The 27553-nt window shown below is 49.5% G+C and overlaps 2 protein-coding genes across 9 annotated transcripts in view; one reads left to right on the forward strand and one right to left on the reverse strand.

The window, feature by feature from the left end:
• The window catches only part of NRAP (nebulin related anchoring protein), a 66755-nt gene extending 54557 nt beyond the window's left edge, over nucleotides 1-12198 (forward strand). For 5 of the 6 annotated variants that reach the window (XM_080688528.1, XM_080688530.1, XM_080688529.1 and 2 more), the window contains 7 exons: nucleotides 2236-2340; nucleotides 3393-3491; nucleotides 4935-5039; nucleotides 8270-8377; nucleotides 9979-10290; nucleotides 11222-11353; nucleotides 11928-12198. In XM_080688528.1, the coding sequence (XP_080544654.1) occupies nucleotides 2236-2340; nucleotides 3393-3491; nucleotides 4935-5039; nucleotides 8270-8377; nucleotides 9979-10290; nucleotides 11222-11353; nucleotides 11928-12032 (966 nt within the window). In that variant the 3' untranslated portion in view covers nucleotides 12033-12198. The remainder of the gene's footprint in view (nucleotides 1-2235; nucleotides 2341-3392; nucleotides 3492-4934; nucleotides 5040-8269; nucleotides 8378-9978; nucleotides 10291-11221; nucleotides 11354-11927) is intronic. The other variant, XR_013961661.1, reaches the window with a different exon arrangement.
• HABP2 (hyaluronan binding protein 2) overlaps nucleotides 7703-27553 on the reverse strand; it is a 37479-nt gene continuing 17628 nt past the window's right edge. The window contains exons 3-13 of one of the 3 annotated variants that reach the window (XM_080688535.1): nucleotides 24987-25097; nucleotides 23137-23253; nucleotides 21804-21920; nucleotides 20934-21053; nucleotides 19956-20127; nucleotides 18793-18890; nucleotides 17457-17700; nucleotides 16286-16428; nucleotides 15538-15672; nucleotides 14127-14272; nucleotides 7703-7882 (exon numbers count right to left, since the gene is read on the reverse strand). In XM_080688535.1, coding sequence (XP_080544661.1) covers nucleotides 7760-7882; nucleotides 14127-14272; nucleotides 15538-15672; nucleotides 16286-16428; nucleotides 17457-17700; nucleotides 18793-18890; nucleotides 19956-20127; nucleotides 20934-21053; nucleotides 21804-21920; nucleotides 23137-23253; nucleotides 24987-25097 — 1526 coding nt within the window. In that variant the 3' untranslated portion in view covers nucleotides 7703-7759. Of the gene's footprint in view, nucleotides 7883-11410; nucleotides 12805-14126; nucleotides 14273-15537; nucleotides 15673-16285; nucleotides 16429-17456; nucleotides 17701-18792; nucleotides 18891-19955; nucleotides 20128-20933; nucleotides 21054-21803; nucleotides 21921-23136; nucleotides 23254-24932; nucleotides 25098-27553 lie in introns of those variants that run through there. The other 2 variants (XM_080688533.1, XM_080688534.1) reach the window with 2 other exon arrangements.

A 27553-nucleotide genomic window follows, 5' to 3' on the forward strand; every position in this document is an offset into this window, starting at 1 on the left:
TTTTCTGGTTGGGTGTTTTTTGTTTCCTCATGTTTCAAATCTTTGGTTTGATTCTTGGAGTCCTTTGATCTACTGTTGAATTTCTGTATATTCTTTATTTCAGACAGTGTATGCTTAATTTCTGACTGGTCCTTTTCCATTTTTTTTTTTTTTTTGGCATTCTCATTAAGATCTTTAAAGGTCTCACTAAGTTCCTCAGAGGTTTTTAGCAGATTCTTGAGTAACCTTATGAATGTGGTTTTGAACTCCATGTCCAGTAGTTTGCTTTCCTCCATTTCTTTCATTCGTGACATGTTTCTTTGTCTCTGCATTCTGGCTGCTTCCCTGTGTTGATGGAGTGGCTTTGTGTGGTAGGTGACCTATAGGGGCCAGTAGCTCAGCCAACCCCAATCACCTGAGGTGGATACTCTTGGTGCACCCCTTTGTAGGCTGAGTGCACAGTCTTATTGTAGTTAAGCCTTGATTGCTGTGGGTATACTGGGAGGAATTTACCTCCAGGCCAATTGGCTGTGAGGACCCGCTGTGTCTATAATGGAAGAACTGCTGTGCTGGAGACACCCTTATGGGGCAGGACTTGTTTCAGTGGGGCTTTGGTGCTCACTGAGTTTGCCTCTTGAATGTGTCATTTATGGATGTGAGAAGTTGAAATCTGGTGTCGTCTCACACTGACCACTAGGTACACTGGCTTCTGGATCTCCAATGGCGTGCAGGTCAGCTACTGTCTGAGGCCACCCAGCAGGAGCTACAGCGAGGTTTGCAGATTTCTCCTGGTCTGACCAGAGCTGCAGTTTGTTAGGTTAAGCTGTGATAGGGCAGGCCATTTATATGCAAAAGCCGCTGCGTACAGTTTGGGTGGGTTTGTAAATTGGGCAGGGCAGGGTCTCAGGGCGTCACTAGGGCATGGCAAACAGCGATGGCTGCCAGTCAGCTGTCTCTGGGTCTCCGCATTTCCAAGTCGCCGCGTCCCACGCCCCAGCGCAGTAAACAATGATTCCTGCGTGCAGCTCTGCAAGAAAGCCACCCTCCCTTTCCGACCCGATGGCAGACAGTCCAGCTTCTCCCCGTAGGGGTCTGGGTCCCCAGAGTCTCGCCAGAAATTGGAGTTCAGAGTAATGGGGAGCTGTGTCTCCCTTCGGGTTGAAAGAAACAGCGCACCTAGTCGCCAACTGCCAGCCCGATTCCCGCACCTGCGTACCTCAGCTTTTCCACGGTTGTGCATGTCTCAGTGCTCTTTTCTCTTTCCTTCTGGTTGTAGAACGTCTACTCAGCCAGCTTTCCCGTGGTTCTGGGTGATAGACGTTTTGTCTTTTAGTTGTAGTTTTGGTGTGGTTGTGAGAGGCAGTCCGTACAGGTGTATACCTTATGCCGCCATCTTGGTTTCTCCTCCAGACCCATTGTCTTAAAGCACCACGTAGTTTCTCCCAGGAATGATGCTGTAGTTTTAATCTTCTGAGCCCTAAAAACAAAAAAAAATGGATAAGGCTTAGCCCATTTTTTACAATATAAGCACATCATGACTAACAGTGGGAGGAGGGGGTAAACTGAGGCACAGAAAGATTAAAATGGCTTGCACACAAGACTAAAGATACATTTAGCTGGTTGTATCTAAGTTTGGTCTGGTTTTTAGAGTCCTGTTCCCATGGTCCCCTCCACTCCCCCCACTACCACAAGGGAATAAAACACCTAGCAAATAGAGTAGCTTTTGCCCCCAAATACTCTCCAGTGTTTTTTTTTGTTTGTTTGTTTGTTTTTGTTTTTTGAGCACAGAGTGGTTGCTATGACTTCCAGGCATCAGAGAGAGAAACTGAGTCACATATTGGTCAAGTGACTTGGTCCAAGTCACAGCAGGTGGGACCCGGAGGTCAAAGCACTTTTGTCAGCGGGAGTGGGGAAATGTTTCCGTTGAGGCGGTTGGTCAGTCACGTGGCTGTCAGAATGAAGCAAAATCCTGGGGCTGGTGCTCTGGCTGGAGCACGTCTCAGCTCTTCCCTTACAAGGTCATTCCCACGGGTCTTCATCCTCCGCTTTCAGCCCTGCCATCACGCCGGCGGGTTCTGGTTGTGTCTTACACACGATCCACTGTTTAATCCCTGGCAGAGTGTACACATTCAAACACCTTCGCTTAACATCGTGCAGAATGCGCTCCGCATGGAGGTGTCGTGATGTTGTGATGGAGCGTTATGACCAATGCCCCCACAGGCTCAGACCTCCCCTGATGAAATGTTCTTTCCGCAGTTTCGCTACAAGTCAGACCTGATGGGCATGAAGGGCACAGGATGGCTGGCGCTGAGCTCCCCGCAGATAGAGAGTGCAAAGAAGGCTGGAGAGCTCATCAGCGAGGTACCACCCACCTGCCACGACTGCGACTACAGCCTAGCCCTAATCTCCTTCTGAAGAGGGAACCTACTTGCAGGGGGGGTGGGAGGGTAGGGGGATGAGGGGTGGGGGGGTGGGTCCCAAGAGAACCCCATGGCCACTGAACTCCCAGTATTCTTTCGGGACCATTTGCAGCCAAATCCCAAAATGGAACAAGCTTTCTCTCCAAGTGAATTCTTTGCTGAGGCTTTAAAGACACGTTCATGTTGGGCAGTGAAAGATGGAAGATGCTTAGAAGGTTCTTGGTAGATACGTTATGAACAATATGATCTGCACCAGCCCATTGTTTTCAGGGAGCGGGGTACAGAATTCACCACTCACCTTCTCAGTTTACTCAGGGTGTCCAGGGCTTCTCTGATTGCAGGTGTTCGAAGATGCACAGGGATAGTTTCATTAACTGATGTCTCACCATTTAAAAAAATATTTTTATTAGAATTTTTAGAGAGAGAGGAAGGGAAAGGGATAGAGAGATAGAAACATTGATTGGCTGCCTCCTGCATTCCCCCTACTGGGGATCGAGCCCGAAACCCGGGCATGTGTCCTGACCAGGAATCAAACTGATGACCTCTTGGTTCATGGGTCCATGCTCAAACCACGGAGCAACACCGTCCTGGCTGAACTCCCACCATTTATTTTAATGGCCGGGGATTCTTGCCCTGGGATCCCCTCCAGGGTGCCACTGCCTTCTCCAGCTTTTTAATAACAGAATTTGCTTGGATAGGGTCCCAGCCGGGCCACGTTGATGCCGAATCCCGCCCTCCGCTGAGTTCCTTGGGTTGAGCTCTGGTATTTTGCAGCCGCCTTTTTTCCAGGAGTGTGAATACCTATGGAGTGCTCCTTATCACAGAGGCAGCTTGGGTCTCTTCTGTGTCCTTGTTACATGCCCACCAAGAAGAGAGACTTGTTTTCAGTAATGTCATCGGCATAGTTGGGACTGATTAGGTGGGATGAAGCTGCATCCAGAAAAATGCCTGACATTCAACTGTTACGTGGGTATCTTTGCCTTCTTTTTACAGACCAAGTACCGGAAAAAACCAGACAGTCTCAAGTTCACCTCGGTGGTCGACTCCCCGGACCTGGTTCATGCCAAGAACAGCTACCTGCACTGCAGTGAGGTGGGTTTTTCTCATCACTCCTCCCAGGCTCACAGCACTGGGTGGTGAGCTCAGTGGTCAGTGCTGAACAGCACAATCTCCCAGTAGGATGGATGTGTGTGAAAACCTTGTGCTTGCCACCTGGATGATCTCGGGCCAGTAACTTCATCGCTTCCAACCTCAGTCCCTTTATTAGGAAGGAAGGCAGCGACAGCACCCATTTCATAAGATGAACTGAGTTAAATGAGGATTAAAGAAATAAAAGCACATGACACTTTTAGCACGCATCTGGAACATAATAAGTCCTCAATAAATGTCCCTTATTGTGGTTTGATTAATAACTGTTACAATAATACTAAGTATTATTGATGATCCCTTACTAGATACTAAATCAGATACATCCTTTTTTAAAATTGATTTTTAGAGAGAGGAAGAGAGAGAGAAACATCGATGTGAGAGAGAAACATCGAAAGGCTGCCTCTTGTATATGCCCCAATCTGGGATCGAGCCCACAACCTTTTAGGTATATGGGACGATGCTCCAACCAGTTGATCCACCCAGCCAGTTAGGGTGATCAGATACATCTTAATTATTGATAGATGGTAATGGAATTATCAGCTTCACACAACCCAGGTAGAAAAGAAAAGAACAGCTATATTAAAAGCTTCTTTCTGCTTTACTGTCTGTATGAGTTAGCCCCATTTCCTCTCTCCTGTATTTATTTCAAAGAATAGGAAGTTAAATGTTATTTCTCCGAGATTTAAATGTTAAATCTCAGAGATTTCAGCTCTGTACACACAGTGACTACGCTGTGCCAGCCTCACTCGGAATCTGAATGCTCTCCCGCTCACGTTGGCAAAGCCCACATTGAATTTGGGAAAGGATCGGAATATTAAGTATTAAATTCCCTCTCGAAACACAGATGGGACTCCAGTGCTTCTTAAAATTGTTTGCAAGTCTTAAAGTGCTGCTCTAACCATAGCAGCTAAGCTAAAGAGGGAGCTTTAAAATCGTGTCTTTCTGGGACCCCGATAACTATGAAAACTTTACTTTTCTGAACACACGTTAAAGAATCCTAGAATGAAAAGACTAATTAGTTCTTGTGTCATCTTAAGGCATCTTATTATTAGTAAAAAGCTTGAACACTGTTCAGCTGCAAAGATTCTCCGAAGCATCCATACCCTTTACACTGTAAAGCACACGGGTGGGGCCCACAGGATGCTGGTGTAGTGGCCCATTTGGAGCAGATTTCAAGGAATATTTTAAACAGCCACCCCACCTGGCCCTGACCATGTGGGCCCTCCCTCCCTGGGTGGCTTCTGAGGGATGCCGTCCTGCAGGCTGGGCTGTGTTCCTGAGATGGGCACTCGAGCGGGAGGGGCAGGCGTGGAGAGCAGCCTGCTCCTCACCTGTGCGTTCAGCACGTGGAGTTCTACATTGACCATGAACCTGTTTTACCTGCAGCGCCTGTACAGGTCCGGGGATGCGGAATCCCTGCACAGATTCACCCTGATCCCCGACCACCCCGACTTCCTCAGAGCCCGCCTCAACGCGCTGCACCTGAGCGATGTGAGTGAGCTGGCCATTCATGGGGGCCGGGTGAGAGGGTTGCCTGTTTCTGTCAAATTATCCAGAGTGGCTTTTATTTGTTAAAAACACAAGTCCTAGAGAGGAAGACTTAGGAGAAAAGGAACACTGCCCTGAGAGTGGGACTTTAAGTCACTTTCCCTGCGGGGCCTCAGTTTCCTCCGCTATGAAATGGGAATGGAGCTGAGCTAATGATGCCTGTGGTTCCTCCCAACTCTCACATTCTGGTTCTGGACATGGCTGCAAAGACCTCAGTGTGTGCAGGGTTACAGTCAGAGGAGTGGGCCCCGTCAGGCATGGACACCTGCTCTCTCTGTTTCCTGGACACCCCTCCGTAGCCATGCAGAGGGTGACCTTGGAGAAACGGTGGCTCTTTCTCACCCTGCAGTTTGGAAAGTTGCTGCCATTGTGGCCCATCAGGCCCAAATACAATTTGCTCCTTTGTGCATGAGGCTGTGGCCTCCACACTTCAGTTTCCCTTGGATGTGTGCCCTTTGCGTGCATAACCAATATGCTGTTTCCTAAACCCAGGCTTGTAGTTGGCGGGGGGTTGGAGGCCCCTGGTTGTAATAGAATAGGCGGCCGCTTGGCCAGCAAAGCTGTGATCCTGGGATAACAGGTAGCGAGGCGGCAGAATCAAAAGACGCTGTCAGATCAGAATAACACGGGCTGAGTGTGTCAGCCTGGGGCTGCGCCGGGCCTCCCAGCGTCGGCCATTCTCCCCTCCCTGGCCTGGCCATTGTGTCCTGGGGCTCCGTGCAGAAGAACAGCTGCTACCGGTCACCCCAGAGGTGGCCGCCTTGCGGGGGTTGGCGAGAGGCGCCTTCTAGTTAGCGTGTACAGAGTTTGTTGCATTTGTAAAGCCCTGTGGGATCCCACGCAGTGAATGCGATGGTGCTTTGTAAATAGGAGTCATTATGACCATCTGAGGCTTTGGAGGGATGCATGCGGGATAATTTTAGAACAGCAGCTCTGGTGGGCTGACCTCCATCTGGGGAAGCGGGACCTCCCCCTCGGCAGAGTTGGAACAAAACATCCGCCTCATTAACGCTTCGAGGATGGGGGAGGCCAGGCCTCCGTTCGAGGGACCACTGGAGGCCCACACAGCCCTAGAGACGGGGATCGGACTGCCAGTCCACGTGGGGCCCAGCTTAAGGAGGACAGCCACCCCGGGCTGGTGATGGACGCATCTTTCTTCTCGCGGGGGATGCCTGTCTATAGAGTCCCGGAGCTGAAATTAGCCACCGGGGCATGCGGGTGTGGAGAACTTACGGACCTCTTTTGAAAGAGCACTTCTTCGGGGCGTGTGGAATACACACAATTGGATCAAGTGCTGTGTGCGGAGGATGTGGAGGGAAAGTGACCTTCCTGGGCAAAGAAAGCCATTGAGATGTGTCAGGCAGCCGAAATAACTAAAAATCAAATGGCTGTAATGTGTGAGGATGAGGACAAAACTGTGCCCACTGTGATAAAGAAGAGGAACGCCCAGGGTTCCAAATCAAAGGGGCTGCGGAATCTAAAGACTCCCAGTGGCAAGGCAAAAACCTCAACAGAATCAAAAACTCGGGGAGGAAGTGATGACCATCAGGCAAATAGTATCCAGGGAGCAGTGACCAGGAGGAAGGGGGCCGGGGCCTCAAGGAGAGCCCCGATCTGGGTCACGCGCTCTCCTTGACCCTCCGTTACAGAGACTCAGAAGCTGGGGTGCACTGAACACCAAACTGGGGTGATGTTGGCGTTGGATGCTGTCATTACGTAGCCCAGGTCTGGTGTGGGCCAGGTTCTTGAATTAGGAAGACCCTGACTATTCCCTCTCCAGGAAATGATCAGGGTTTGACTCAATTTGCTGGGATATTTGTGGGACCCCTTCTATATGGCTCCCCATCCTGCCTGCTAAACTCAACAGTGACCCAGTAAATCCAATCATGTGGGCCCTGTTTGAGGTCCACCAATAAGGTGATGACCCCAGGAATGATCAGTTCTGTATTTGGAGACCCTTGAACATGGCAGGCTTTTGAGTCCTGGTTTGTGGCGGTAGATGTTGGGGCTGGAGGCTAAGATGCAGGAGAAGATGGGCAGCAGGACACGGCAATGATAAGACCCATCAGGCTTGCCCCAGGCCCTTCGTGGTCCCCTCTGGTTCCATGCCTAGATGTAGAGTGGGTGAGGGTTTTATCTTTTTATCTGCCACTGCTCCTTTGCTTGGTCCGCCCTCCCCCCTGCCCCCTAGTCCCCTGCAGAACAGAGCCCCGGCCTTGAGCTCTGTTTCCAAGTGACAAAAGTGAGGTCCTTAAGGGCGCCCTGACCTGCTGTGGCTCACAGAACGAGCGAGCTACCGGCCCGCTCTGAGGCGATCACTTTGTCAAATGCTGGTGATGAGCCTCTCCCGCTGTCTCCCTTCCCTGTGGCCGAATAAAGGACAGATCCTCCACAGGCACCTCCAGATGACTCCTTTCACGGAGCTATTGCCTTATATATCCGCTACTTGAAGGCACGGGTGATTGTGATGCCTCTGTCCGTGATGCGGGTCTACCTGGGGACCCAGGGGCTGTGATTCCAGGCTCCTGGAGGAGTTGTGAGAACGACTTGAAAAGGAGGAAAATGAAAGAGAAAGATGTGAAATCCATAGGTCAGGGACTCAGTCAGGCTCTCGACAATCAATTTAATTCAGGTGAAGGCTCTTCCCTTGCACAGTGCAGTCACTAAGGGAGCTTATGGGATGCAGCGTTATGGGGTGACTTCACATCAGAAATAGCCGAGGGCCCCTGGGAAGTCAGTGGAGCTGATGAACACGGGAACCAGGACCCGAGGAGCTGCACCTCCTGCTGTGGGAGGAAACAGAGCCCTTGAGCTTTGACTTCCGGCATCTAGAAGCTGCAAACCTGGTCCCTGAATGTGAATGCAAACATGGGAGGGAGGGGGCGGGGCCTCTGATACCAACGGAGTGTGGCCAGTGGGCCAGACCCACAGACCCCAAGACCCACAAGAGCAGCACCTGGCGCTCAGGTTGCGCTTAGAGCTGTAGCCCTTGGTGGCCAGTCCCAGCGATCCCAGAGCAGAGGAGGTCCCGGATGGACATGGGCCATGGGCTCTGCCATTCTGGGCACCATCAAGGTGAAGGTTTGTGCTTAGAAACTGCCCTGCTGAGAACCAACCACATGGCAGACAGGGAGTGACGCCTGCTCGCTCACTTCCTTGTTCTCCTTGTCTAGAAAGTCTACAGAAACTCTTGGGAGCAGACTCGGGCTGGCGGCTACGACTTCAGGCTGGACGCCATCCCGTTCCAGACTGCCCGGGCGTCCAGGGACATCGCCAGTGACGTAAGGCTTTGTGTTCTCTCTCGCCCTCTGTGACCCATAGGTCTTACTCCGGTTTTCCCAGTCCTGTGGACAGGCAAACCACAGGAACCAAAACGGAACAGTATTTCACATGAGAGGAAGAAATAGGCTTTACTTTTGAGAAGTCCATTAACACGTGATTGGTTTGTTGAGCTGCAGTAAAGGGACTTCTTTCAGCTGTAGTGCAGTGTGATGGGGTTGGAAGAGATTGGTTTTTGCCCTTCATTGACTTGAGTTAAGATCCTGGCTCAGTCATTTAGGAATTCGCTCGAAGGTCTTGGGCGATTTGCTTAAATTCTCTGAACTCAAATTTCTACATTTATGAAATAGGGATCTAACACTTGTCTACTAGGATGCATGTAGGAATGAAAACAGAATGGTTTACTGCAGGGGTCCTCAAACTTTTTAAACAGGGGCCAGTTCACTGTCCCTCAGACCGTTGGAGGGCCGGACTATAGTTTTTAAAAAAAAGCTATGAACAAATTCCTATGCGCACTGCGGGCCCGGGATGAGTCGGCTGCTAAGCAGGACAGGCAGCGGCACCCAGCGGGCCAGATAAATCGGCCCGCGGGCCGTAGTTTGGGGACGCCTGGTTTAGAGTGTCATGCCCATAGCAGGTGTCCAACCATAGCAACTGTTATGATGGAAGAGGAAGCATCGTGGCTAGATATGGATCATCTATGGACGCCTTGGTACTGGTCCACAATGAGATACATACAGAAACCAAGAGCAAGCATTTAGAAAGATGTTTAACCATTAGACATGTGACATCCAGGCATGTGACCTGTGGACTCATCTTGTTGAGCAGCAGGGAGGCCAGTTTGGGTGTTTTTAAATGCACATGGTACCACTGTGCACTAATCGTGTGCAGTAGGACCATATATTTGGTGAATTGCATATTGAAAAAGCAAATTGAAATGGATGTGGTCCTTTATATAGGGAGTTTGAGGAGCACTGGAATGGGTCCCTGAAAGATGGAAAGAATCAGAGGAAGAGTGGCTGCTGAGAGAATGGGTACATTTCTCTTCCGTTAGATTATGAATTACAGCAGCAATAATACTCGTAGCCACCACTCAGTGCCAGACATGAAGCTAACCCTCCATGTCATGGAATCTTCTCCATCTCCCATAGGGTGGAAGTTCATTCTTCCATTTGTTGTTAAATGTTTTTATTGAATTCAGAGAGGAAAGGAGAGGGAGAGAGAGGTAGAAACATCAATGATGAGAGACAATCATTGATTGGCTGCCTCTGGCATGTCCTGTACTGGGGATTGAGCCCACAACCCCGGCATGTGCCCTCCACTGGACTCAAACCTGGGACCCCTCAGTCCGCAGGCCATGCTCTATCCACCGAGCCAAACCAGCTAGGGCCATTCTCCCATTTTTATCAGATGGGGAAACTGAGGCTCAGAGAGGCTCAGTAACTGGCCCAAGGCCACACAGCTGGAAGGTAGCAGAGGGCCATACAGATGGTAAGTCTACTTGAATCCAAAGCTGTGCCCTTGACCCACTGTAGAATTCCTGCTGAGAATCCATGGGGAGAGGTGGGTACCAATGACCCATCTCTGCTCTTCTGACCTGCAGTTTCGGTACAAAGAGGCCTTCCTGCGGGACCGGGGCCTGCAGATCGGGTACCGCAGCATCAACGATGACCCAAGGATGAGGCATTTCCTCAGCGTCGGCAAGCTCCAGAGTGACAATGAGTACAAGAAGGACTTTGCTAAGAATCGGTCCCGGTTCCACAGCCGCCCAGACCAGCCCGGCTTCCTCCAGGCCAAGAGGAGCCAGCAGCTGGCCAGCGACGTGTGCTACAGGCAGCCCTTGCCCCAGCCCACCTGCGACCCGGAGCAGCTGGGCCTGAAGCACGCACAGAGGGCCCACCAGCTGCAGAGTGATGTGAGCTGCCCCACCCGCCTGGCCAAGGCCCTTCAAAGAGCTGGCTCTAACCCCACATTCAGGCTCCATCTGGGAGGAGCCAGGCTGAGATAGAACCCGGGACGCCTGATACATTAGTTCCCGAAGAAGTAATAACAATAACTGCTCTTTATCCAGTCCTTACTGTGGGCCAGGCTGCGGTGCCAAATGCTTTCCAGGCCTTGTGTCCGGTGGTCCTCCCAATACCTCCATCATTGCCCCATTTTACAGAGGAGGGACCTGAGGATTCGAGAAGTTAAGTAACTTATTCAAGATCCCGTGGCAAACAAGTGGCAGACCTGGGACATGAACCCCTTTGGCTTGACGTGAGAGCCCACGCTCTTGATTGCTATGCCAAACGGTTTCCAGGGGATCTTAGTAGTTACCCAACCCAGCCTTTGCCCTTTTCTCTCTGGGAGGAAACTGCCAGAGAAGGAAAGTGACTTGTCTAAGGCCACAGAGCAAGTTAAGGTAGGAGCTTGAACTTAAACCATGTCTTCTCACCCACCGCCCCCATTGTGCTCCCATCACTTGAAACGGGTGGGGAACGTCTGACCCACAGGCCATAGAAAGGCCCGAGAAATCATTTGGTCTGGCCCTGCCAAGGCATTAGGGGTGAGTTAATTAAATGTTTGACCAAATAGAGCAGGCTAATCTTTAAGTTGATAACTTCGTATGGCCCACGAACGATGTTATAAATACCCACATGGCCCTGAGAAAGATGCAAGGGACAGCGACAAGCTGGCCAGGCTCACAGCACAGTGGGTCAGGGAGCTCCTGCTTTAGATAAGTTTGCTCTCCTTGCTTTACTGACAACACATTTCCATCTCACTCTCACCTTTAAGCCTTTCCACCCTGTGCCCAAACCATCCCCAAACCTGACACATCCTCTTACTTCCCTTTCCCCCCCAAGGTCAAGTACAAATCAGACTTGAACCTGACCAGAGGTATTGGCTGGACCCCTCCTGGCTCCTACAAAGTGGAGATGGCTCGGCGGGCTGCAGAACTGGCCAATGCAAGGGGCCTGGCTCTCCAGGGGGCTTACGTAAGTAGCAAGGTGCAAACCCGCCCGGCTTGCATGCCACGGGGGAAGGCAAGCTCACCTTTCCTTTTTCAGACTTTATTTTTGGCCAGAGGTCAGCTGGCTCTAAAGAGTGTGAGATGCAGCTCGAGCAAGGTGCCTAATTCCATGGGTCTGAGGTGACCAGGCGGGTGACACCTGGGTTAAACTTCCTGCAGGGTTTTCTCTGAAGTCACAGCCATTAGTTCTGCGGAGACGAACCTGCTGGGGCTGCATTAGTGCTGGGCCACGGCGGGCCAGGCTGGGCTGCCTGCTTGCTCATTACATTCCCACAAAGGGTCAGGGACTTGCTGGCTACAACAATCTGGGATTTGAACCTCCTTTGTTCAGAAGAAAGACAGCGCATCTAAATGAGAGATTGGCTTTGCTTCTTCCTCATTCTTGCCTTGAGGACCCTTTCTCTGGACAGGGTGGTGGAGGTGAAAAGTAAGGGAGGGCGGACGTGTTAAATGCTCCTGGGGCATCTTGGACAGCTCATCCTAAGGGAGCTGGCTGGAAGCTTCGTTTGGACTCAGGGAGGTGTGTTTGATTTCTGCAGAGGGGGCCAGAGGCTATGGAGCCCGGAGATCACCGGAGGGGGGATGTGAACCCAGATGCCACTGAGATTCTGCACGTCAAGAGGAGGAAGGTGCTGCCGTTGTGAGCAAGTGGGTCCACCCAGGATTCTTGGGAGAGACGCTGGAGAGGAAGCTTGCACGCCAGCGACAGGCCTCGGCTTCAGCTTGGACGAGCTGTGCAACGAACAGCACACCAGCCATGCCCTGGTTGCCTTTATTAAAGAAATAAGTCTGTGAAAGCAGATGGAGAGTGCGGTATTTTGTGATCCTCTAGCTACTACCTAGAAGTGGACAGCTCGTTCTGTTGGGCCACCTTGAGTGTCTCGGATGAGGCATAAAGATGCCGAGGGGACACCCACCGATGTGGAGCATTCTGAGATCCCACATTTGCCAATGTCCAAGGTGGAGGCAGTCAGTGAACCGTGATTTTCTAGAAGGTGCCATGGTGTGAAGGGAAGCAAGCACAATATATTTAGGGCTGATTCTGTCATTTCCTGGCTGACTCAGGAGGGAGCCTGAGGATGGTGGAGATGTTGATCTGGGATGCCCCAGGCCGGGAAGTTGTTATCTGCTTAGAGCATGGACACTTCTCTGTGTGCACCCTGAAGGCTCCCAGCGGTGTCCATTGCTTCCCATGAGGCATCGCCTGGTCTGGGTGCTCAGGAGGAGGGGCTCTGAGGTTCGGAAGACACCTTAGAAGCCAGGCTGCCTTTGGATGGTGGCTTTGATCCAATTCAGGAACTTGGTAACTTGGGTGTAGACCCCTGGCTTCTTCCCACATTCCTCACCCCAGCTCACTATCCCATAGACATAGTAGGTCCCATCATTCTCACAGGTCAGAGGGCCTCCAGAGTCACCCTGGGGGGGAAAGATGAGAGTTCAGCTCTGTGAACATAATGCATTGGGAGACACCCTACCTCCCATGAGGGGTTGGCAGCGAGGGATGGCATGGGCCCTTGGGAAAGCAGTGACAAGACTCTTCCTAGGCCTCATGAGACCCAAGGCTCTGAAGCAAATACCAACCCATGCCCCTGAGTCAGGGAGGGCCTGGCAGAGGGGCACAGGGCCAGGCCACAGCGCTGTGGTCACAGCCTCACATCCAGATGCGATCATGACTCTCAGTAACACAGGCATTACTACCATGAGTCTCAGGGGCCCTTGATGACTCATTCCAGCAGGGCCTGGCGGGGGTGGGCGGGGGGTGCCCTGTTAGGATAGAGCCCTTCCAGGACCCACGCGGCACACGCAGGGTGGGAGGGTGGGGCTAAGAGGCGCATGGCTAAGACGTCCAGCATGGTTTATGGGGTTAGATCTTCCGGGTTCCTAATCAGGCCCTACCTCCTGCTAGACAGCTGGGCCTCCATGTCTCATATTGTGAACGGTGGTTAGCAACAGAACACTCTCCCCACCCCCAGGATTTTTGTGAGGATTAATGTTTGTAAAGCACATAGAACAATGCTTCGTTTATATCAAACCCCAACCCCCCAATGAAAGTGGCGAGGAGGAGGATGGCTCTCAACCACACAGCAATGCTTACACTCTACAACTGTGTAGACAGGATTTTCAATGTTATCTCTCTTCCTCTGCCTCAGATCTTATGGGGACAACATTTTCATCTCAGATGAGGCATCTGAGCTTCTAGAATGATTTTGGTGCAATGGACTGAATTCATATGTTGAAACCTAACCTCCAAAGTGATGGTATTCGGAGGTGGGGATTAGGTGATGAGGGTGGAGCTCTCATGCATGGGATTCGTGCCCTAGTTAAAGGGACCCTAGAGAGCTAGCTCTCTCACCACCATGTGAGGACACAACGAGGAGTTGGCAGACTACAACCCGCGAGAGGGTTTTCCCTGGATCCCGACCACGCTGGCGCCCTGATCTCAGACTTCCAGCCTTCAGGACGGTGAGAAATTTCTAAGCGTCTGTCAAATAACGCTAGTGACATCCCCTTGATCAGAGTGTCACAAGAATGAAATGCAGCAATGCAGGCAACGTGACCACTATGGTTATTGTGCTGTCTTCCTGGATTGATATGGGTTCAGATATGCCAGCTTAGGCCTGTGCTTTATGGCAGGTGGGTCCCTGAGCCTGACTCCCAGCCCAGGGCTCTAAGGGGGTCTGTGCCCATGTAAGGTCCTGCCAGCCTCTTGCTCTCCAAGTACATTTGGAGTCTCTGACCTGACAGGTGTCTGTCCCAGGTCTCTGCAGGTTTCCTGCACAGATCATGGTCTCGTCGATCGTGTGGTTGTAGAGTCGGCGGGAGTTGCACAGAGTGTTGGCGATCAGCTTGACTTTGGCGTCCAGGAGCTGTCGGGACCCTTCCCCTGTGGGGCAGAAAGAAGAGGTGGCCACTGTGGGGACCAGGGTGGCACCCACCCCACTAGAAGCCAGCAGGAGTAAGAAGAGGGCCACCAGCTCTTAAGCTTGGGAAGGAAGGGTCTCTCCAGGAGATGGGCTCTGCCCGCAGCTGTCACCAGGGCTTTCTGGACCTTCAGTACTCTGCTTATTACCATGGAACAGAATCATTTATTCCTTCTGTCTGCCCAGCTAGACCGTAAGGTTAGGACAGGGAAGGTGTCTTAACCATTTTTTTAATTTCCCATGACTAGCAGAGGATTGGCATGTAGAAAATGCTTAATGATGGATGCATTTCCCTGGTTGGTCATCTACATCACCTGCTTCCCAGAGCAGACATTTCCTCCCCTAAACCTATGTCTGCCAAGAACGCTCTTAGTCAGCATGCTGACAGGGAAAGGGTTATATGGACTACAATGACGATAGCTACAAACAGGGTTAACCCTAAATCCAATGAACCAGGTATCTTCTTTACCCAAATCCTTCTGACCATTTCATATATTACATGCCACTTTCTTTATGAATACAGGCCTACTTAAAGTGATTCCTGCTCTTCATTATTAAGGACATGATGTATGGGGAAGAAATCCACCTTGAATATTAGAGAAAGTCTCATATATTAGAAGATATCATCATGTCAGTACTATGAGCAAAGTAACACTGTGGCTACTTTCTTAGATAAGACCAAACGCTGTAGCCAAATCAAAAGTTTGATTTAACAAAACTTTATAGAATGCCTACTAAGATCAGCACACAGTGGGAGATGAATGAGACCTGACCCCACCCTCCTGGGCTGACTTAATCAGTATCTCTGTAGAATTCTATCTCCTGTTATCATGATTCTAAACCTAGGAGGTAAATATGGTTATTGGAAAACTGAAACTCAGCTGCCCGAGTGACAAGCCAAAAATCTGATTCCACAATTCATCTTCTTTCCAATTTATCCTCTTTCCAGTCTACTTAGGGAAGGCAACAGTTCTTTATGGATACAGGGTCAATGCTTGATGAAAGTCAAGGGTCCGGGGGCAGGAGCCAGGGGCAGGTGTGAGTTCAGGGGACACTCCTTGGAGGTGATGAGACTTAATAAGCTTGAGAGATGATGCAATCTTTCTTTTGATAATACATTTTGAATATAACACTGGTTTCAAGTTCAGAAGGGCAGTTGAGTTTGACCCTTTCTTCTCTGGTTAAAATAACTCACCTGAGTCTCAGGAGACTGCATGGCCAGACTCACCTGTTTCTGTAACACCCCAGCCAGAGATGTGGCACTCGGTCCCAGAGGGAAATGGACCATCAGGCAAACATACAGTCCTCACATATTTGGATTCCAAAGCACAGTGACCATCCACTGGCTTTAGCTTGAGCAAAGCTAGGTAGATAGAGAAAGCGGAAATGGGTGATGCTATCCTCTTTATCAAAGAAGCATCCGCTCCAGCTTGATGGGAAGGTGCTTATAGCAAAGCCCCACTTCTTCTTCCAACATTTCATTCTTTTAACTACTAACTAATTAAAAAAACAACAGGCTTTATGAGGGGAAAAAAGATATTGATAAAAGAGAGAATGAGAGATACTGTGAATGGAAAACTGGGTAGTAAGCAGCTTAAGTCTGTCATTACCTACCAGGTGTGAGGTGTGCATGGGGACACATGCACATGATGACACTTAACACACAGTAATTTGAGGGTTGCAGTCAGTGTTCCCATTTTATAGAAGAGCAAACTGAGGCGAACAGAGGTGAAGCTAGCTAGCAAGTGGGAGAGGTGGGATTCAAGGATATGCTCTTTCACACGACACAACATCTCTTCCCCTTAACTTAAGAGCTTGTGCATGTTTACCCACAACAGTAACCTTTAAGAACTAGAAGTGATGAAATAAATTTTCTACCTCATAAGGTCTATGAGGGACCAACCCTCAGCTTTCCATCAGTAGAGAAATCCACCCAGGACAAGACCCACGGGAAATCCCCGCTAGAAGAGACTTGCCAATATCGTTGTGGGGAATGTCATCTTGTTCATGATAGCGGCTGTACTTGAATATCTTCTCCACCCTAAAGGTCTGTTCATGGAATTCTGTCTTCTTCAAATCCTGGTCCCCTAGTACCACTCTTAGATTCTTGGCTTTTATGCTGCAAGGGAAAGTAAGATGGTCAAGAAGGAGCCCTGGAGAGACTGCAGCCATGCCCTGGCTCTGCTCCTGGTGAACTGTGTGGCCTTTGGTAAATGGCCCAACCACCTGCAGACTTGGCATCCTCATCTGTTATCATTGTCTTGTTCACAGAATTCTGCTGTGTGGTCCAAATGGGACAACATGAAGAAAGTGTTTTATTAATGGGACAGTCTTTAAATACAAGCTGTAACTTGTATCCCATGTCTCCTGGGAGACCTCTCATTCCCCACAGGTTTTGCTAAAGAGCAGCCAATGAACATCTAGAACAAATATCGTTGGTAGATGCTAATGTTTGCATGTTTGACCCTTGAGGTAAAACTCCTAGACTCCCTGAAGAAATTGTCTAAGAACAGGGTGGACAGGAAGACTTTCAAGGCCACCACCAGAACCTGGCTTCCATGGGACCAGCCCTGGCCACGAACTTAGGGAAGTCAGGGGAGGTAGTGATTCTTCAGGCTCCCAGTGGGTTCTGGCTTCTCTGAGGCACATAGGACTGAAGACACTTGACGTGGGAGGCTCACTGGTGAGGGCATCAGATGGGAGCATGTTATTTTTTCTTTCTGTCCAGATATGACTAAAGAGGTTAAGGAAGCAGGTAGGTCTAGGTTCACATCCCACTCACCTACTTCCTTACCACGTGACTTACGGCCAGGTGCTAAACCTTCCCAAACTCAGGGTCCTCGTTTATGAAATGAGAGTAACAGTTAACTCTCTCTTTGCCCAAGTATTTGCTGAGTACTTGCTCATACAAAGACCTATTCTGGGCAGTGGGGACACTAATTCATAAAAGGTAAAAATCCCTGTCCTCCCTCAGCCTGTCTTCTGGTGGATTGTTCTGAGAATTAAATGCCATAAATACATGGAATTCAAAGGTACGCATTCTGCCACCCTCTTTGCCTTGGAGAGCAACAGGTGCTGCTCAAATTGGAAGGGGAGAACATCCCCATGGACCAGGTCCCCTGTCCTCTGCTCCCAGCAGGCACCTACTCAGTACAGTGGGCAGCAGTGAGCACCCAGCAGGGGTGGATCAGCGCCCCCCCACAGAAGTGGCCCTCGGGCATGAAGGTGGTCAGTGGCAGCGAGGTCTGCAGGGACACCTGCCACGGGTGCTTGCCGGCCGTGCTCTTAAAACCTCCGTAGATCCTCTTGATTTTTCTCTCTGTTACCTCAGTCTTCCCACATGAGTCAAAGCCCGGAAGCTTGGTCAGGGGTTCTACGGGGTCGATAATGTCTGTGGGACACAAGAAAGACAAATCACACCATTCACCCTCCCTCCAGGTCCTCAGAAGGACCTTGTTAGAGGTATGACTTCGAGTCTAGCAACTTAGCAAGTGTCCAGAGCTAAGAGACGGGTGCACACAGGGTGAGTAGGTAGTAGGTACACAATATTTGCTGAGTACATTGATTAATGTAAAGCAAGTCTATAAAGTTAACAATGAAAAACGTTGCTTTTTCATTCTTATTTTGACATGTATACACACACAAAGATGTGAGTGCAAATATATAAATGCATCACTAGGCATATACTTAGCTATCCTTAGCACACACATATATTTGAGGGCCTCTTCAGTGTATAGGGAAAGAGATCCAGATGAAGTAGAATGGGGGAAAATAAGACATTTGCAGAGGTAACCACCATACAAAGTGGTAAGTGTTATAAGGATGGTGCCTGGTTTCTTTCCCTGAGGTTTCTGAGGAGGGGGAGATAATACTATACTTGGGAGATCATGAAGGACTTCCTGGAGGAGGGCTCCTTGAGTTGGTTCTCACAGAATGGTGGGATATGGACAAGAGTTGATATGAATGCAGTGTTACAGACAAAGGTGATCCTAAGAGCACAGAAGTGAAACTGTCCAGGTAGGCAATCCCATTGATCAGGATGGAGGGTGCATTGTTCCAGTTGTGGGTAGAGAGGTGGGCCAGCGCAGCCTGGAAGACTGTGAGGCTGGAATCCAGGCTGTTTTGTATCCTGAGAGGCTATGGGGGCCCAGCCAATGTTTGGTCACCATTGTACACCCAAGGCCAGGCATAGTTCCTAGAACATAGCAAACAATCAACAAATATTTGCCGAGTGCACTGACTTGGAGTTAGGAAACACGAATTTACATTTGCGCCACTGGCCCAAATTTACAAAGGTCTCCAGGCCTGCTTGGCATCCCAAGAGGGGTGTGGAGGACCCGGCAGTTGGGTTGCCATTGGGATGAGGGTCTGTAAAGCAGATGCGGTGGGAAGACAAAGGTGGGAGAGATGGGGGCCCAGGAACATCTGTCTATGGATTTGCATCCTCCCCACCACCATGGCCTCTGGACAGCCACGGTCTTACCTAGGGCTGGGCAGGCTGGGACATCACAGTACTCCCATTTCACCTTTGCACTGTTTGCTTTAATGAAACACCAGGGCTTTTTGTCTCCATCTGGGTTTCTAAAACAAAAACCAAAATAACCCAGGGTTAAGGCTTGGTGAACCCACTGGACCTCATTATGGGACCTTTGGGTAGAAGAGCAACACATTCTTGTGTGTCCCTGGGATCATGGATTGATTCTGGCATATAAGGGTGGTTGTAGTTTTTTGGCAAAACCTTAACTTCCAGAGAAGAATCCGATGACCAGGAAGTAGTTCATGAGCCTTGTGCCAGATCCATGGGACACATCAAATTATTTGTCGGAAGAGAAGTGAGATCCTTGGCCCTAACCTCCAAATTCTATGCATGGGAATTCTCTGAGAAAGGCCGCCAAGGGAGTCACTCTGAAGACAGCTCCATGAAGGGAACAGCTCAAGGTGAATGAAAGTAGAAGGTCCCTCTTTCTTAATGGAACTGGTTTAAAGCCATACAAAGAACTCCTGTCTCTTAGATATAGATCATGAAAGCCCTTGGCCTTGATTAGACAGTGAACAGTGAGAGAAAACCAGCAGAATGGTCTGGAGGCACCAGAAGGGGCAGAAGGGAACTTATTGTCACCTTTACTTGGGAAAACCTGAACATTCTTGTGGCGAAGACTGTAACACTCACCAGACATCCCATTTTCTTCTCTACATTTCTCCCTTAAAGTTATATGGGACCTCATGACACTTTTTGGTCAATGACATATGTGTGCAGAGATGACGTGTCATTTCTAGGTTGAAGTAGTAAAAACTAAGCAAAACTAATGCTCCTATTTTTTCATTCTCTTCCTTTCTTGCCCTTCCTGGGTAATTGAGTCACTTTGTGGAGATGAATCCCCCCATCCCCTACCAACCCACATGACACATTAGTGAGAAATAAGCTTTGATGTATTCAAGCCACTGGGGTTGGGGTTTGTTTATTACAGCAGCATAACCTAGCCTATCCTGAGTATGAAAATCTCCCTAGAAAGAAAGCGGATGAGTTCCAGTGTTCTGTCCCAAAATTTCTAAGCTGGCCCAGGAAAACTTGGAGCAGAGGAAAGAGACAAACCAACCCTTACACTGACAAGTGACCAAGACTGAGCATAAGAAGGTGATTTTTACCTGCAGAAGTTGTGCGCCCCAACCCCGTGGGCCTCAGCATCCTCCATAAACATGTTGTAATGCTCTTGCAAGAGGAGGTGGGAGTTCCAATAGAGGCATGAGTGCTGGTTGATTGTCTTACTCACTTTCCCCCGGTAAGAGTAGCCATCACCAACATAGCAGTCATCAGAACCTTGGAGAGAGCAGGCAGGGATGTGAGAACGGAAAGCAACTGGTATGCTGCTCCCAAAAAGGACTTGGCAGGTGTGTCAGGGGGGTGAGATGATTGGGCCTGAATATTGATCACCCTGAGAGTTCACTACAAAGTCCCAAAAAGAAGGTGCCTTGAATGTCCCACATTTAACCCAGCTCAAAAATGTGAAATAACCCTCGCTGGTTTGGCTCAGTGGATAGAGCATCGGCCTGCGGACTGAAGGGTCCCGGGTTCGATTCTGGTCAAGGGCACATGCCTGGCTTGTGGGCTTGATCCCCAGTAGCGGGTGTGCAGGAGGCAGCCAATCAATGATTCTCGCTCATCATTGATGTTTCTAACTCTCTCCCTTCACCTCTGCAATCAATAAAATACATAAATGTATATATATATATATATATATATATATATATATATATACACATACATACACACACACACACACACACACACAAACAAATAAAAAACCTATGAAATATAAAGTGCTTGTGGGTGGGTGGAAACTTAGTTACTTAACTTTGACTCTCACAAGACCTGGTGGCAGGTGGGTTGAGGCCCAGAGGAGGCCCAGGTGGATCTGAGTTGCCTACACTCTATCCCAGTTTCTTACTTCCTCTACTTGGAGCCAAACACACCGTATGCCCTCAGGTTAGAAGGCTGAGGCAACAGCAGAGTTTGGGAATCTTGACTTGAATCCCGTTCTGGGAACAAAACCCAAACAAAGCAGGATTCCCAAGGCCTCTCTGGTGGCCCTGAGATTCTGCCGAGGTGGTGGCAGAGACCCATACCTATTTCACAGAATTTCCCCTTGAACTGGTTGGGACAGGCACAGGTGAACTTGGATCTTCGCCGGTGCCGGGAGCAGGTGCCACCGTTTTGGCAGGGGTTTGGCCTGCACACAGGAACCGCTGTGAACACAGGAAGTGGGGCCGGGAAGGGTCTTCAGAACGAGTTGCGGCCACATCTGAGATGACGAGGAGACACTGGTGGTATTCTTCTGGTGTCCATCATTTCACAAAGATGGGTCACCCAAGGGACAGACAGACCAACTGACACCCTAGTAAATGTGCACATCAACTCAAAGATCATCTACAAACATGGATGAGGCACTGTGATGAAGGCCACAAAGTGTATGCAAGTACATGGGTCACACAGTAAGGAATAGCAAGAGGCATGGACGGGCAGGCATTTGGGGATCAGTCTGAGCTAAGCTGAAACTTGGCTGTCCCCCTTTAAGGCTGTGTGACTGTGAGCAAGTTAGTCAACCTCTTTGAACTTAACTTTTTTCATCCATAAAATTCTTCCCTGCAGTGTTTTAGGAGAATGTGAGAGAGAATATACACCACTTGGGACAATGCCTGACACATACACTGAATCAGTATAAATTTATGCCCCACCATGAGCCATTCCGGGAATAAACCAGGGCTGACTTCCTGGAAGAAGTGATTTTTAAGATGATTCTTTTTGGATGGGAAGGAGCACAGATCAAGCAATTCTCAGTAACTCTCTAGGGATGATGAATCTTTAAAACTCCTAGTTACAATGGCCATCATGGATGTTACTAGAACATCAAATGTATCTGGACTGTAGGGTGCAGAGACCCCAGGCACAAGCCAGGGCAGAGAAAGCCTAGCAGGGAAGGGGCTGCCAGCACTTACCTGTGGAGCAGTCTGGACCCCTGTAGGGGTGTTTGCAGGCACAGCGGTAGTAGGGAGGACTCTGAGTAATGAGACATTCGCCCAGGCCACATGGGTTTTCCGTGCACTTGTTTTTCACTGTAGGAGAGCCATAGAGAAGAAGGTCTAAAGTACAGGACATTAATGGGGGCACATTTCACTTAGAGGGATACCTGAACAGTACCATGTTTGAGGGCCGGATGGCTGATGGAGAGTGTGCCCTTGTCCATGGTCCTAAAAGACCTGCTTCTTTTACCCTGCACACACACCGCGTCCACCACCCCCTCCCCCCGCTCCCAGGCAAGGCTTTTCTCTAATCTTCAGGTTATTATGATTGCTTCCCAGTTCCTTCCAGTGTTCCTTCCCATACTTACTCATTTATTATTCTATCTTGATAAAAACCTTGATAGCGTTTACACCTTTAACAGAGCTGCACTTTGAGTTTCTCCGTTTCATAGCTGATTTTATATTCCATTTACATCTCCCCCCATTCTTCTGAGAAGGTAAGGGGTGAACTCAGATACTATGTTTGTATCGATATACCAAACCATCCAGAACCATTTGTGGAAGGACTTGTAGGATTGAAAATGGAAGAAAGAAATAAAGAGGACGCAGAAGAAAGAAGTCAACCATAAAACCCTATGTATGTAAGACCTCCACTGCCTCCCTCACCCTGGTTAGATGGTTGCTAGATGGAACAGAATCCAGGTGCTCTCTAGGGGTGCAATTAGTCCACAGGAGTTTAATTTGTCGTGCTTATCGTTCGCCCCTGAGAACTCACTGAAGGCAGACACAGCCCTTATCAGAGTCCCCATGAGTGGGGAGAGCAGGGAGAAAGAGCATGGAGCCAGGCGTTAGGCACCAGGGCTCTAACTTATGCTGTTCTTCTAACTAGCTGTGTGGCCATGAGGAAGTCCCCTGCAGTCTCTTGGGCTCTTTCTCTAATGGAGTTGGGTGTTATGGGCCCTGACGTGCTTCCTGCTCTTCCATTTGAGAACAACGTTTCTCTGTTGTCGTTAGTCTAAACACTCAAACCAAAACAAAGAAAAGTCCTGAGTTTGGAATATGTCTTGGTCAGAGTCCAGCTCTTAGCCTCAATGGTCTCATCTGTAGAATGGACACACTAGTCCTATTTATATGCAAGGGTCAGGATTCAGTGAGATGCTGCCTGTGACCATGCTGAGGAGTCCATCATGCATGATCTAATGTTCGCGGTGATGATCCTTTCTGTGGGATCACTCAGTCCTTCTTTACCCCATTGACTTGGAGAAGGAAACTGCAGAGGGAAGAGTGAATCCAGTGGAGGTGCACTCACCATTCTGACACCTGCTTCCAGAGAAAGGGGCCAGGCAGCTACACTTGAAAGTGTCCCCACTGACGAGGCAGACCCCACCGTGCTCACAGGGGTTGGACAGGCATGGATCTGAGACACCTGGACAGAAAGCAATATTTGCAATAAACAGCAGGCAGGCGAGAAACCCCCTACGTACTCATCGAATTTCAGTCTCCGGCTCAAATGAGAAAGTAACTACATAGCCAGTGATTGGTGAAAAGGGGACACAGCAAGGAAGCCCTAGCCGGTTTGGCTCAGTAGATAGAGCATCTGTCTGCAGACCAAAGGGTCCCGGGTTCAATTCTGGTCAAGGCCACATACCTCAGTTACCCGGGCCCTGGTTGGGGCTCATGTAGGAGGCAACTAGTTGATACGTTTCTCTCACATCATTGTTTCTCTCTGTCTTTCCCTCTCTCTTCCACTCTCTCTAAAAATCAATGGGAAAATATCCTCGGGCGAGGATTAACAAAACACAGAAACAAAACAAAACAAAAGAGCAAGGACAAACGCAGTCACACAACCAGAGAGAGGGATTCAGGTTGGAAAGAGGACGGGCGAGAAGGAATCGTGACTGTCTCCCCTCGGCCTGGCTTGCGAGGGGGCCTTTCTCATTGAGAAACTCCCCTTTCCCATCCTCAGTATTTTCCTCCTCCCAGTCTCGCTGGGAGTGCCACAGGGTCTGTCTCTGATGCTGAATGCATTTCACAAGCCTGAAGACCTCCCCTACTCCCAGGGCCCGGGGGTGGAGGTCAGGCCTGGGGAAAGAAAACCCACCCTTAATGGAACACACGCTTTCTGAACATCAGGCACGAAGACCAAAGGGAAGAGGGTGACAGAAAAATTGACGGCAAGGAGGAAATGACCCAGTGGCCTTCATCTTTCTTCCACTACTTGTTCAGTTAGATTTTGTCATATTTCATCTGTGCCTTTGGCTTTTCATGGTTGTCTGAATGGATCTTCCCTCGGGGAATTCTTTATCCTTCTGTTCACACGCATTGTTCTTTGGTTCAGGGACTAGGATCCCTGGGCCCCGCTCTTGTTTTGATAGTCCCTTCTGATGTTCCCCCGATGCCCCATGTCTTAGCCCTGCCTTCCAGGCCACTTCGCACAGTTTCACAGCTTTTATTCCAGCGGCTGACTGCTTTTCGTTTCTTCCGCTGCTGTAAGTCACATGGCTGTGCTTGGGCCAGCGTCTCCCTTTCCTTTCTGCACTATGGCTCGGTTAAGAAGCCACACACACAAAAAAATCACATCAAAAACAAATGGGGCAGAAGCACAAATGTGAACACACACACACACACACACACACACACACACACATCCTAAAAACAAAGCAAAGCTTCTAAAGAGTTGTAGAGGAAGAAAAACACAGCGCAGGCGGAAGGGAAGGGAAGTGCCAATGCCAAGCTTGTGAATGCTGCAAATCTGACGCTGAATGTTAACTCAGACGCTTCTCCCTAATTAGGACCTACCTGTCATGAAAGCTCTGGGGATGATTTTGACTCTGACTCCTACTCACAGTGTCGGGAGAGCTAGATGGGGAGGCACTAACTTGTGTATCAACTTGACTGAGTCAACTCCTTTCCTGGCCTCATTTGCTTCACCTGTCCTTTGAGGGTGAGAGAGATGGTCTCGAAGGACCTCCCCAGGCCTCGCAGTATATAATGCTAGCTGGGAAAATAGCCAGTTTAAATCATTTCTTTGATCCCTATTTTACAATGCCCGTCAGAGAGCAGGAAGAGAGGGAGGCCATTGCACACGGTAACACATAAATTCACCTCCAGGTGCGCGGCCCTCCTCCTGGGAGGGCCCAGGAACAGCATGGTACCTACTGTCATCTTCGTAGTACCACTCAGGATTGTCGGGGTGGTCAACAGCACCACCCGTGTTCTCTTCCTGGGTATCGTACTCAGCGCTGTACTCATAGATGTCGGGAGTCCAATCTGCAGGGGTAGGAACAGGACCAAAGAAACCCTAATCGTTACATCAGCCATTTTATTTCACTGAACATTTCTCCCCCTCGCCCCATGATTTCCAAGTCCTGAAGGAGGAATCATGTGTCTTTCGAGATCCTCACACTGATGGGGTGGACAAAGAGGTCAAACATCGTGAGTTTCCATTTGGAAGAAGGGTGTTGTCACCCCTAGCTAAGCAGCATTGGCACTGGACAGGGCCAAGAGCACCTGATTGGAAATGGGAAGAAGCCAAGTTCTGGCTTCCCACTAACTGTGACCTTGGACAAGGCAATTGTATTCTTGGTGTCCACGTGTTCTCAGTCAGAAGCAGCATGAAGATGATTGGAGCCTGAAAGGTCTCCACGGTCCTGTGTAAGATCTGCCCAGGGTCAAAGCCAATGGCACTTGAGTGCCCCATGGGGTGGTTCTATGAATGAAATTTCTCGATGGGACTTTATTAGTCACCTGAGCTTAAAGAAGTCAAAGAAACGACACGGTCCTCTTGGTCACAGCATCAAACTCTCCCAAGTTGTGTCTAGAGCAGCCGTGGGCAAACTACGGCCCGCGGGCCGGATCCGGCCCGTTCGGCTGTTCTATCCGGCCCGCGGAGCCGAAAGAGCAGAGGGTTCTCTTACTCTCCCCTCCACTCCTTTACTTTGAATTTATATTAGTTCACACAAACACTCCATCCATGCTTTTATTCTGGCCCTCCGGTCCAATTTAAGAACCCATTGTGGCCCTCAAGTCAAAAAGTTTGCCCACCCCTGGTCTAGAGAGTCATCACAACAGCTAATGCTCATTGAGCCTTTACTGTGTACCAGGCCCTGTACTAAGCATTTTACACGAATCTTCGATTTCATCCTCATAAAAATCCAGGTATGTTATTATCTCTATTTTAGGTTGAGAAACCCGAGGCTGAAAGAGGTTAAGTAACTTGCCCAAGGTCACATAGCTAATAAACAGCAGGATATACATTAAGACAGTTTATCTCAATAGAACCCCTAATTGAACCCTTGGTTGCTCAGGGGCCTCTTATGGGCTTCAGGTACCTCTACACTTGCCCTTGGGAAAGGGGTCCAGCCATCCCATGGAATAGCCAGCCTGCTCATTAGGAATCACCCAACGACAACCTTGAGAAGGTTCATGGATCCTGCCCACTGAAAGGCAGGGCTATCTATGGCGTTCCCCCAGGTGCAAACCTCACGCTGGGCCAGTCCACTGGGAAGAGCAAGTGTGTGTGAGACTGGACTCAAGCTCATTGATGTGGGGCCTTGGAAGATGCTGGGAGCTCTGTGGCTCATGGAGAGAAGTTTGGGGTTTGCAGAAAGTTTGCAGAAGCCAAGCAGCTGGGGGGCCGAGCAAGAGGGACGCTAGGATTCCTTCCATTTGGGGTGGGCTGCAGCATGTGCTGAAGGTGCTTTATGGGTGCATCGCCGGGGAGGCTTGCTTCACCTCTGAACTTAAAGCTTATTTTGTCCTTTCTCTTCTGTTGGCACTTAATCCCATTGTCTAGATTTAAAAATGTGCATTGTACACCATGGACTTGGCTGGCTCCAGCTGGCAGGAGCATGGCAGGCAGAAGCTGTACGGAAGCTGTCCAGAGATGCATATGATAATGAGGCCAGCGCAAATGCAGATAGCCGACTTGAAAAGGCGCTCCCACCGAGCCAGCTGATGGCTCCGAGGACCGCACTTTACCCAGGCCCGGTTATCAATCGCATTACCTCACTCGTCTCTCAGTCATCCCCTTCGAGTCTTTATCTCTCTGGCTTTTGAAAAATCGACTTTTGCACAATGGCTGTTTTATATTTCCCATTAAAATGGAACTATCTTTTTATTTCCTTTTTGAATCTGCCAACTCTGGTTCCTTGCCAGAGTTTCACCTCATTTATCACAGTGTCAAGTTGAGACTCCCTTTGCTTGCTCATTATTTCTCCCGAACTGCCTTTCCCCACTCTGAGAACGCTCCCAGAGGAGGCCACCTTCCAGGGATGAGGATCTGGGTTGAAGATAAGGCCATTGTCTTCCTGGAGCAAATAAAGTTTCTTTCCATCTAGTTTGATAAAGCAGAGAGAAAGTGAGGGGAAAAAAATGTTTTTCTGAGTTTGACATAAAAGATTTCCAGCTGACATTTGGGAGAGACAATGGGGTCTGATAATGAGGTATTGCATCATCCCTTTCTGTCTTTTTTGCTTTGGAGAATGTATTTTTGTTTTCTAACAGGTGTTTATAGATAAGTGCCTCCCGATTGCTCCTGTCATTTCTCCCATCACTCCCCCGGGTGGAGGGTCAGACGGGCTAATCTTGGCGAGGCCGCTCCGAATCCACCCCTTTGCAGATGTGAGGAGAAGAGAGTTTCACATGGATGGAATGCAGTGACTTCTTGGGGTGACAGGGCAAGGATGAAGTGTCCGCTGGACGATTTTGACTTGAATCCAACCCTA

The sequence above is a fragment of the Plecotus auritus genome, assembly GCF_963455305.1.
Source record: "Plecotus auritus genome assembly, chromosome: 9".
Taxonomy (NCBI): Eukaryota; Metazoa; Chordata; class Mammalia; order Chiroptera; family Vespertilionidae; genus Plecotus; species Plecotus auritus.